Source organism: Populus alba, chromosome 17, assembly GCF_005239225.2.
Source record: "Populus alba chromosome 17, ASM523922v2, whole genome shotgun sequence".
NCBI lineage: Eukaryota > Viridiplantae > Streptophyta > Magnoliopsida > Malpighiales > Salicaceae > Populus > Populus alba.
The window spans coordinates 19346564-19358594 of NC_133300.1; the positions used below are offsets into that span (position 1 = coordinate 19346564).

General features: G+C 34.3%; 2 protein-coding genes across 2 annotated transcripts; both read left to right on the forward strand.

Annotated features, from left to right (window-relative positions):
- Positions 1-3202: 3202 nt before the first annotated feature.
- Positions 3203-6930, forward strand: LOC118047927 (putative disease resistance protein RGA3). The gene has a single exon (XM_035057374.2). The coding sequence runs from the start codon at positions 3612-3614 to the stop codon at positions 6780-6782; it is 3171 nt and encodes a 1056-aa protein (XP_034913265.1). The 5' UTR covers positions 3203-3611; the 3' UTR covers positions 6783-6930.
- A 3345-nt stretch (positions 6931-10275) lies between these two features.
- On the forward strand, positions 10276-11673 carry LOC118047924 (putative disease resistance protein RGA3). The gene is made up of 2 exons (XM_073405570.1): positions 10276-10376; positions 10641-11673. The coding sequence occupies exons 1-2, from the start codon at positions 10276-10278 to the stop codon at positions 11671-11673; spliced, it is 1134 nt and encodes a 377-aa protein (XP_073261671.1).
- Positions 11674-12031: the final 358 nt, after the last annotated feature.

Consider the following 12031-nt stretch of genomic DNA (forward strand, 5'->3'; position numbering starts at 1 on the left):
CATGTCAATATAAATTCAAGCTAATTAAAACTTATGTTACTATTTCAGTGGTAGAGAGGCATGGCCCCTGACAAACTCCAACGACATGGATGGGCACAGACAAGGAACATTCCAGTCACAACAAAGATTTGGACAACAAATGGAGGTACCATCCAAAGTCTAATTTTTTTTAAAATTTGAGTAGATCAAGATTTTCCAGAAATCTAGCAGAAAGGGATAAGAATTTTATTCACTTTTAGGAGGTAACATGAAAATGTCTTAATTAATACTGCAGGAATGTAATTCGACTCAGCTGAAAAGCTGCTTGGGATCTTCTAATATGGATTGCAAGAACCCCAGCTTGGAGTTCACATTAGGTAGACCAGACTGGCAAGGGAAAGAACATTGCTGATCATGCATAAACTTTTTTTCTATATACCGTGTTTGTCTTGTTGATTTTTTTTTCCTTTTATTTAGTTCCATGAGTATTGTTTCATAGTCTTCATGAATGAGAGGGGAGGCATAGATATAAATATATAAAAATGTGGTTGGCTTGGAAGGAAAAAAAAAAGGGTCCGTTAGTTTCTTCAGTGTCATTTTAAGTCTTTTTTTGCTTGAAGAAAATGTGTATGTTTGTGTGGTGGAAAAAAAACAAGAAACAAGAAACCAGTGAGGAGAAGAAATGAGAAAAAAAAAAGGGGGGAAGTAGGAGTGCTTACCGCTAATTAATTCATTTCATTATGTTGATCATATATGTGTAATGTGTTCTTGAGCCTTTGCTTGATTCTAGTTCTGGTTGTAATCTTAGTGACATGGAATGAAGCCTGAAACTATCGTTGTCAATGCACAATGTTAGGCAATGTATAGCTAACCATTTCTTTGTGCACGATTGCTTCTGGAGCTGAAATTTGCTAATGAAACCAGCAATCATTTTGATTCTGGAGAAAGTCCTTTTTACTTTACTGGCATTGATGTCTGACTTCAATCTGAAACAGGCAAGGCAATAATGCCATCTCAAGAAGACAAAAACTTATCAATCACATATAGTTCTTGCCTCTGCAGATTACTTATTTAATTAGAAATGGGCCTTATGATGTCCAGATATATTAGGGTTTGATCATATGCATAGAAAGAAATTCTTCAATTCTGAACCGTTTCAATTTTAAGAGACTAACCCTAGTCAACAGTAATTTAAAGATCATTATGAGCTAAGCGCACTATCCTTTTCATTATAGGTGCCATTTGTAATTTAGCCCCTGCAAAGCAAAGGTAGGGGAAATACATGTGCCTTTCTCTTGTCATGTTAACTAGAAAGAAGCTATCTCAAGTCTCCACCGGAAATATTCTTTATATATGTTCATGGAAATGCTATGCATGAAGCTCACCTGTCAAAAAGCTCAATTCCATGGCATCTCTTGTATCTATAACCACAGAAAAAACGGTTTGTCAAAACCAGTTCTGGTTTGGGAGATCACAAGCATTGAATTTGTGCAATCCACTAGCACAAGACCCCTTCATTGAAGATTGGAAAGAACTAGATCTGCACGACCTACAACTGCTTGAGCCCAAGACTGGAGACTTTGGGATCCAAGCACTGGCAGTTTTAGGGCTTTGAGAAAAAACATTGGGCTAGGGCTGGCCTAAAATAAATCATGGCTGAGGGGCTTGTGTTAAGTTTGCTCTAAAATAAAACAAAACGAAATTCCTCGTCGATTGATGTGCTAGGTGGGCCTCACCTTCCGTACCGAACCTCACGCTTTTACTTTGAACTTCTTGGCCTAACTCAACTATAAGTGAACATTTTATATATATATATATATATATATATATATATATATATATATATATATATATATATATATATATATATATAAGGCAGTGATTATATTTTAAATATTTTTTTATTTAAAAATAAATTAAAATAATTTTTTTTATAATTTTTTTAATATTAACATATCAAAAACAAGTTACAAACACAAAAAATTAATTTTAAAATAAAAAAAAATTAAATTTTTTTTTTTTTGAAATGTAAAAACAAAAAGGTTATTAATCTTCTGATATTAGCTTCTGGTTCTCTTATTCTATTTTTCTTTGTTCAAGGCTCAGCTACGTTGCTAGAATCATCTGTGAAATTATGAATTATATTATGTTCAAGTTTCCCTGGTCAGATTATGTTCCTTAAACTGTGTTAAAAAGCTTATTGATGGTAATGTTACTAATGGAAGTACAGGTAAAGTGGTATATTTTCATAAGAAGTCCTCGTAAAAGTACCCATTTTATTGATAGTTTGAAACTAAATCCATTTTATCATTTTATGCAATGTCTTGCAAGAGGAAACTTACTGTACTTCCATGGAAATATATTTTTGATCTTTCTCATGATGAAAGACGGTGACTTGTTTCTGGTAGAATATGAGTATTAGTATAAAAGAAACACGTCGACCTAAAATTAAATTTTAATTATTAGGTAAAATTTTAAGATTTATATTACTTTTTAGCATATTTTTTGAGCTTGTAATTTTTGCACGGGTCATTAACTTACACTATTAATTAATTTTAATTAAAATAAAGAATAAAAATAGTAAGATTTGAATTTATTTGGTAATTAAAATTTTTAATAATATATTAAAAAACTATTTAAATTTAAAAATTTAAACCGTTAAATATTACCTCAAGATATTATTTATTTTATTTAATAGGGAAAACCTGTAATAAAGAGAATGGGTCAAGATTCTTGTCTGTGGATGGAGGTAAAAGTCACCTCGGAAAGGTGGTTCTGATGAAAGTGATGAGTTAAGAAGTGTATTTACCAAACTCTAGCTCTTGTTACAGTGCTTCCTTTTGTTTTGTTTTCTGTGAGTAAGATCAAAACTCTCATGTGGAAGGAGACAGTAGCTGCATGTTAACGACAATAGCATGATTGAATCGTAGTTAAATCCCAAACAAAAATGAAGAAATTGTTGGTTTGATCCATGATAACAGAGGGAAACAATGCTTTGAACTTGCTTTATGTTCAAACTATTTTACGATTTGCTTTTCATAAAAAGGTAAAATGCCAGAAATAATATTGTAAGGCTCTGAATTATCCTCATTTGATTCTTTCTTCCTTTTCTTTTCTTACAGGGTGAAATTCCGGAGTGCTGCCTTTTGCTTTGAGAAGTCATTGTTTAAAGGAAAAGATCACAAGACAAGAATCTTTTGCCTTGTGAAACTCCATCCGGCTAGAATTTTAAAGAGAATGGGCAAGGAACAAATTCTTGCCTTCTCTGTTCAAACTCATATTATGTTCTTTTCTTCTTTTTAATGTTCTTCACTTCAAGTCCAAGTTAGATTAATTTCTTTATTCTAAAGAGTTATAAATTGTTTGGTCCTTCTGTATTTCTATTTTCCATAACCAATCTTGTGTTTCCATTAAAATTCCCTGCTCACTTTTAAAGTCCTTCTGCAATTCTCTTTTCCATAACCAATCTCGTGTTTCCTTTAAAATTTCCTGATCATATTTGAAGCCCTTCTTCACTTCTCTTTTCCATTAACAACCTTGTGTTTCCGTTAGAATTTCCATTCTCATCTCCATAACCAATCTTGCGATATCAGTTGTTACCAAGACCCAGATTTTCCAAAGCAAAACAGGCCATGGCTGATGCAGTTGTTTCTGCTCTTGTGAGTCCAATCCTGGAGAACTTGAGCTTGCAGGCTCTCAAAGAGGTTGGGCTTGCTTGGGGCCTAGACACCGAGCTTGAGAATCTCAAGCGCACCTTCACAATGGTTCAAGCTGTGCTCCAGGATGCAGAGAAGAAGCAATGGAACAGCGAGGCTATAAAAATTTGGCTAAGAAGCCTCAAGGATGCAGCTTATGATGTTGATGATGTGCTGGATGACTTTGCAATTGAAGCTCAAAGGCATCGGCTGCAAAAAGATCTAAAAAATCGACTACGATCCTTCTTTTCTCTTGATCATAATCCACTTGTTTTTCGATTGAAAATGGCGCATAAGTTGAAAAACGTGAGAGAGAAACTGGATGCCATTGCCAATGAGAAGAAAAATTTCGGTTTAACATCACTAGTTGGGGACGTAGCAGCAGATACCTACGATTGGCGGCTTACAAGCTCATTCATGAATGAATTAGAAATTTGCGGAAGAGGCAAGGAGAAAGAGGAACTAATCAACAAAATCCTGCTCACTAATGCAGACCGTCTCCCTATTTATGCTATATGGGGAATGGGGGGGCTCGGGAAAACAACACTTGCTCAAATGGCCTACAATGAAGAAAGGGTTGTGCAACAATTCGGTTTGAAGATCTGGGTGTGTGTATCCACTGATTTCGATGTAAGAAGATTAACAAGAGCCATCATAGAGTCCATTGATGGTGCCCCTTGTGGTCTTCAAGAATTGGATGCCTTGCAACAACGCCTCCAAGAGAAGTTAAATGGAAAGAAGTTTTTGCTTGTATTGGATGATGTGTGGGATGATTATGGTACTGATAGGTGGAATAAATTGAAGGCGGTATTAAGGTGTGGAGCTAAAGGTAGTGCTGTCATAGTAACTACGCGTATTAAGAAGGTTGCTCATAGAATGGCAACAACTCCTGTCAAGCACATGGAGAAATTGTCTGAAGAAGATTCTTGGCAGTTGTTTCAACAGCTTGCATTCGGGATGAGAAGGAAAGAGGAGCGGGCACACCTGGAAGCCATTGGAGTATCAATAGTGAAGAAGTGTGGTGGTGTTCCTTTAGCTATAAAGGCACTAGGGAACCTAATGCGGCTAAAAGAAAGTGAAGATCAGTGGATAGCTGTCAAAGAAAGTGAGATTTGGGATCTAAGAGAAGAAGCAAGCGAGATCTTACCTGCTTTGAGGTTGAGTTACACTAATCTATCACCACATTTGAAGCAATGCTTTGCGTATTGCACTATATTTCCAAAAGATGAGGTGATGAGGAGGGAGGAGCTGGTTGCTTTGTGGATGGCAAATGGCTTTATTTCTTGCAGAAGAGAAATGGATTTGCACTTCATGGGTATTGATATATTCAATGAACTAGTGGGAAGGTCATTTCTGCAAGAGGTCAAGGATGATGGATTTGGCAACATAACATGTAAAATGCATGATCTTATGCATGATCTTGCACAATCCATTGCAGCACAAGAATGCTATACGACAGAAGGCGATGGGGAGTTGGAAATTCCTAAGACTGCCCGTCATGTTGCTTTTTATAACAAATCAATAGCTTCGTCTTCTGAAGTTCTCAAGGTCCTATCACTTCGCTCACTTCTTGTGAGGAATGAACAGTATGGGAATGGATGGGGAAAGATTCCTGGTCGAAAACATCGAGCCTTGAGTTTAAGAAATATCCGGGCCATGCCGAAGTCAATTTGTGATTTGAAACATCTAAGGTATCTAGATGTATCAGGCTCCGAGATCAAAACACTGCCTGAAAGTACAACCTCTCTCCAAAACCTCCAAACACTAGATCTGAGTTCTTGCGGACAGCTCATCCATTTACCAAAAGGTATGAAGCACATGAAAACTCTTGTCTATCTTGACATAACGGGTTGTTATTCACTTCGATTTATGCCAGCTGGAATGGGGCAATTGATATGCCTGCGAAAACTTACCATGTTCATTGTGGATGGGGAGAATGGTCGTCGCATAAGTGAGCTGGAAGGGCTGAATAATCTTGCTGGTGAATTGAGGATCGTAGATCTTGTTAATGTTAAGAATTTAAAAGATGCCACAAGTGCCAATTTGAAGTTGAAGAAAGCTCTTTTATCACTGACTTTATCTTGGTATGAGAATGGATCTTACCTTTTTCACCCTGGATCATTAGTGCCACCGCAGCAAAGAAAGAGTGTTATTCAGGAAAATAACGAGGAGGTCCTTGAAGGGCTTCAGACTCATTCAAATCTGAAGAAGTTGAGGATATGCGGATATGGAGGTTCAAGATTTCCTGATTGGATGATGAACTTGAACATGACGCTACCAAATCTGGTAGAGATGGAGCTATCAGCATGTGACCACTGTGAACAACTTCCACCATTGGGGAAACTGCAGTTCCTCAAGAGTCTTGTATTGCGTGGAATGGATGGTGTGAAGAGTATTGACAGCAATGTGTATGGAGATGGGCAAAGTCCATTCCCATCTTTGGAGACGCTGACTTTTAAGTACATGGAGGGATTAGAGCAATGGTCTGCGTGTACTTTTCCTCGCCTTCAAGAATTGAGGATATTCGATTGCCCTATGTTGAACGAAATACCAATTATACCCTCTGTCAAATCACTGCACATCGAGAGAGTGAATGCTTCGTTGCTGATGTCAGTTAGGAATCTCACTTCTATCACCTCCCTTCATATAGAAGAGATTCCAAATGTGAGGGAGCTTCCCGATGGGTTTTTGCAAAATCATACCCTCCTTAAAAGCTTGACTATTTGGGATTGTGATGAACTTGAAAGCTTGCCAGAGGAAGGTCTTCGTAATCTCAATTCCTTGGAGGTTTTAAACATAGGTGGTAGAAGATTAAATTGTCTGCCAATGAATGGGCTGTGTGGCTTATCTTCTCTTCGTAGTTTAAATATTCAATATTGTGATAAATTCACATCCCTAACTGAGGGAGTGCGGCATCTGACTGCGCTTGAGGATTTGTTACTTGAAGGATGTCCAGAGCTGAATTCATTGCCAGAGAGTATCCAACAGCTCACTTCTCTCCGATCTCTATACATTTATAATTGTCCAAATTTGAAGAAAAGGTGTGAGAAAGATTTAGGAGAGGACTGGCCTAAGATAGCTCGCATTCCTGATATTAGAATCAATTAAAATTGATATGCAAAATTTGTAATGATAATAAAATATATATTTTCGTAGTTTTAATTTGTTGTAATTGTTTAAATAATTTTCTCAAATTGATTGTTGTTTTATTCTTCATATAAATGTGTAAAAATGATTGGTTCATTATTTGTTTTAATTGAAACTTGTTTTACTACTGTAATAGGTTTTTTTTCCTTAACACACAATACTTCTCATAAAAAAAAGCATAAAATTAAGCCAATTAAGTTTTTTTTTTGGTTACTTCAAAACAAAACTTGTATAAGAAAATCAACTGTTGAGGTTTCTCAACTAAAATATCAATTTCATAAACATCCTTTTAGCCTTTATGAAGACGTAATTTTACTTAATTAAATGAAACTTATAATATTTTGCGTGTTTTGCCATTAAAGATTGCCGTGGAAAAATATTCGCTCGATTGCCTTTTATCCATTTAAAAACTTTTTAAACTTAAAATTAAATATACATTGCTTGTACCATAAAAATACACATTGATTTTGTCCTTTTTAATAATATTTATATATTAATTCAGAAAATTTTAAAAAATAATTAACTTAATCAAGTTCTTATTTAATTTTTCAAGATCTAGAAAAATAATCCTTATATTAATTATATTGTAGTCGTTAATTTTTAATAATATATATATATTATATATATATATATATATATATATGGTTCGGGGGGTTTTTTTTTGTTTTTTTGTTTTTTTTTTAGGTCGACCTAGTGGCTATTTGGTAATTTTAAAAAATAAATACTATAAAAAAACTATTGACGTGTGCAACTCACGTGTTAGCACATGCAAGATCGTCCAATGACCAAAATCAATTATCTACGATGATGTTTGGAGTGACGCATTGTCCGCTTCATATTGGCGAGATGTGTGTTAACAGTAGAGGTGTGATTGGGCTCTAATGAGCTTTTTTTCTTTTCCTTTCTTTTTTTTTTTCTCTTAGCTTAGAAATTCATGTCAGCCATTTCAAAAATTGATTGTGTCCTCTAGTTTTTATTTCTATTAATTTTAGTTCTTATTCTTTTAATTACTATTTGTTTTGCTTGTAATACTTTTTGAAGTTTTTTTTTTTAAATTCATACCTAAAAATTTTGTTTCATATAGTTTTTGTATTCAATTTAGTCCTCATTATTTTGATTTCTGTTTTCTTATTATTTTCTTGGGTTTTTTTTTATTTTTAACCCTCAACATTTTTTTTATTTTATTTCTTTATCAAATAATGGTTCTCATTCTTTTCATTGCTATTTTTTAATCTTTTTTTCTTAATTTATTTTATCTTTCAATTTAATCCCTAATTATTATTATTTTTATTTGGATTTTATACCATATTTGATCCTTATTATTATGATTACTATTTGTTTTGTTTTGAAAAAAAATAGGATTGGAAATTTTACTTTATTAGTTTTTTTTTTTTGTTTGCTTTTCTGCACGGTAATCATATTCTTATGATCTGGATCATTAGTTTTGAATATTAGCCCAATTTATGTTAGGTCTTTTTTTTTTCTTTTACTAATTTTTTTTTCAATTTCATCATTTGACATTGGGTTATTGGGGTTTGAGCTTTGTTATATGTTCAACTTTTATTTTTTTGAGTTTATATCGATCTTCTATCTCGAGTGGAGGGTTAGTCGAGTTAACCCAAGTTGACTAAATGTTTTTTTGCCTCCAATTATTTTTTAAGAAATTTATATTTTTTTTTATTGACCCTTGAGCTTTGTGATTCTTTCACATTTTTTATATGGGGTCATCCTAAGTGTAGGTTAGTCAAGTTAACTTTGATTTATCTGACGTTTCTTTTATTTAACTTTAGTATTTTATTCTAGGTCCTTTTAAAAAATATATATAATTTTTTTTTTATCCTGATCTCATATTATGGATGGTAGGTTGGTCAAGTTAACCTAACTTGACCTAAGTTTTTTTTTTTTCGTTGTTACTTTTTCTTAAAATTAATTTTTTAAAAAATGTTATCATTTGCCATTAGGTCATTGGGCTTTGAGTTTTGTTATGTTTTTTTTTTTGTCACTTTCTTTTCTTCAAGATAATCTTGATTTCATATCATGTGTTGCATGTATAGTCAAGTTAAACCGTGTTGATTGAGGTTATTATCGCTTAGACATCTTTTATTGCATGAGAAAAAAACTTAACCACACCCACAACGTTGCGCCAAACACCTACCTATTCACTATTAAAAAGAGATTTATAGCATAAGTAAAGCCGTGTGTTTTTTTTTTGTTGGATTGTACTTTTTACAAAATTTAATTTTTTTCTTTTGCTTTCAATTAAATTTTTTAAGTTTTTGAATTGTTTTAATATCTTTATATCAAAAATAAATTCTAGAAAATAAAATTATTTTAATTTATTCAAAAAAAATATTCTCTGTTAAGAAACATTGTATAATTACCATCACCAAACACTTATGAATGGTAGGTGTGCCTATATTTGTAGAAATTCATATAATCTAGTAGTAGAAACTCATCGTTTAAACACTTGTCTGTTTAATAATCTTTTCAAGACTCAACTATGTTACTAGATTCATTTGCTAAATTGTGAATTATATCAAGTTCAAGTTTCCCTCGTCAGATTTTGATCCTTAATCTATTTTAGAAGTTCAATCAGGACCATGTTATTCATAGAATTACCGGTAAGGTACGTAGCCTATATTTGTGAGAAGTCTTCTTAATACCCATTTTATTATGGTTTATGTTGTACGTGTGCAGTGTCGCGTCGATCATACTCTCTCAAGTATATGTATCTATCTAGTAAATGTGGGGAGACAATAAATTCTTGTCTTTTATTTATGAAAAGCGAGAATAAGAGTCGTCACTTAGTATTTTGATCACTAGAAACCCTAACTGGTTTCAGAGATCGGGCACGAGAACTGATTGCATAAATGGAATGTATTAGCACTCAAATATACCTTACCTAAGATAAGATGTATTGATTAATTATCTGATGAAAACTAAGGACTTGTCGTGTTTTTTAATTGTTGGTTTGTTTATGATTTAAGAAAAGTCCTTATGGATGAGAAGATCTTTATCTTACTAGATAAAAACTAACCCTTCTAACATCAATAAAAGAATTTAATTTTCAGAATATGTCCTACGTATAAGGTCGTAACCCCAGATACTAAAAGGAAAAAAATAAGTTTTTTTAGAATTTTTGAAATATTAACCTAGTTCTCGTTACTTTAATAAGCTAGTTATTAAAATCAAAATGCATGTTAAAACATATTTTTGTAATTTTTTTTTTGTGTGAAAATACGAAATGATTATTTTTTTAGAGACTTGGCTTTATGCAAGAAAACAAGATTTTTTTCTTTTAATTTTTTTTTCAATATTTTTGAGAAAACTGGGTATTTTAATACCAAATTTATATCGTTACAATATAAAAATACAAATCAATATTACACAAAATTAATAGAAAAATACATGGGATAATTATGTATTGAACCAATTAGGAAAATCAAGTTGAGAGATGTTGTCTTCAAATCGCCGGCGTGTTGCTTATCAGAAACTTCAATGCTTTAATACAGACTGGCATGGCTACTCAAGTCTGCACCGTGTGGAGCCTAATCAGTATAGTTAAGAGACTGCGGTTCTAATATTTTGATAAAACTGAACCACCACACTAAAATCAGTAATAAAATCAGTAAAATCTCATCACCAAACACCTTCACCTTTTCCATTTCTCATCTCATACTGCTCTTTCTTCTCAATATTAACTTACCATTTCTTGCTCACCTCCCCGCTTTTAGTTTCCGTGCACCTTTTCTACTTCTCAACATCCAATTCCTTTCCCTTCGAAACAAGCTATGGCGGACGCAGTTGTTTCTGCTGTAGCGAGTGCAATCTTGGAGAACTTGAGGTTGCTGTTCTCAAAGAGGTTGAGCTTGCTCGGGGCCTAGACACCGAACTTGAGAATCTCGAAAGCACCTTCGCAATGGTTCAAGCTGTGCTCCAGGATGCGGAGGAGAAGCAATGGAAGAACAAGGCTTTAGAGATTTGGCTAAAACGCCTCAAGGATGCAGCTTATGATGTTGATGATGTCATGGATGAGTTTGCAATTGAAGCTCAAAGGCATCGGCTGCAAAGAGATCCCAAAAACCGACTGAGATCCTTCTTTACTCTCGGTCATGGCCCCCTTCTTTTTCGATTGAAAAAGGGCCATAAACTGAAAAATGTGAGAGAAAAATTGGATGCCATCGCCAATAAGAAAAACATGTTTGATTTAACACCAAGAGCTGTAGACATAACAGCTGATACCTATGATTGGCGGCTTACCAACTCACTCGTGAATGAGTCAGAAATTTGCGGAAGACGGAAGGAGAAAGAGGAACTACTCAAAATCCTGCTCACTAATGACGACGATCTCCCTATTTATGCTATATGGGGAATGGGGGGATTCGGGAAAACAACATTTACTCAATTGGTCTACAATGAAGAAAAGTTTAAACAACAATTCGGTTTGAGGATGTGGGTGTGTGTGTCTACTGATTTTGACTTGAGAAGATTAACAAGAGCCATCATGGAGCCCATTGACGGTGCCCCTTGTGATCTTCAAGAATTGGTTCCCCTGCTACAACGCCTTCAACAAAAGTTAACTGGAAAGAAGTTTTTGCTTGTACTGGATGATGTGTGGAAAGATTATACTGATAGGTGGAGTAAATTGAAGGAGGTATTAAGGTGTGGAGCTGAAGGTAGTGCTGTAATAGTAACTACGCGTAATGAGATGGTTGCTCGTAGAATGGCAGCAACTTTTGTCCAGCCCATGGGGAGGTTGTCTGAAGAAGATTCTTTGCATTTGTTTCAACAACTTGCATTCGGGATGAGAAAGAAAGAGGAGTGGGTGCACCTGGAAGCCATTGGAGTATGAATAGTGAAGAAGTGTGGAGGAGTTTCTTTAGCTATAAAGGCCTCGGGAACCTAATGCGGCTAAAAGAAAGTGAAGATTCGAGATCTAAGAGAAGAAGCAAGCGAGATTTTACATGGAGAAAGAACAAAATATTAGATTCTTTCCAAAACCTTCAGGTATATAGAACCAAAACTACCATCTCTGTTATTTTCTTTTCAACATCTTCAATAAAAAACCGCAGGCAATGGATGAGGTTGCTTGGAAGCAACGTTTGGTTCTTATTACATAGTCTGGGAAAAGCCATAGTGCACCAAGTGAAACCTAAAAGTTACTCATCCTCATGAAATGTTTCAATGTGCCACTTGATTCTAGAAACAAA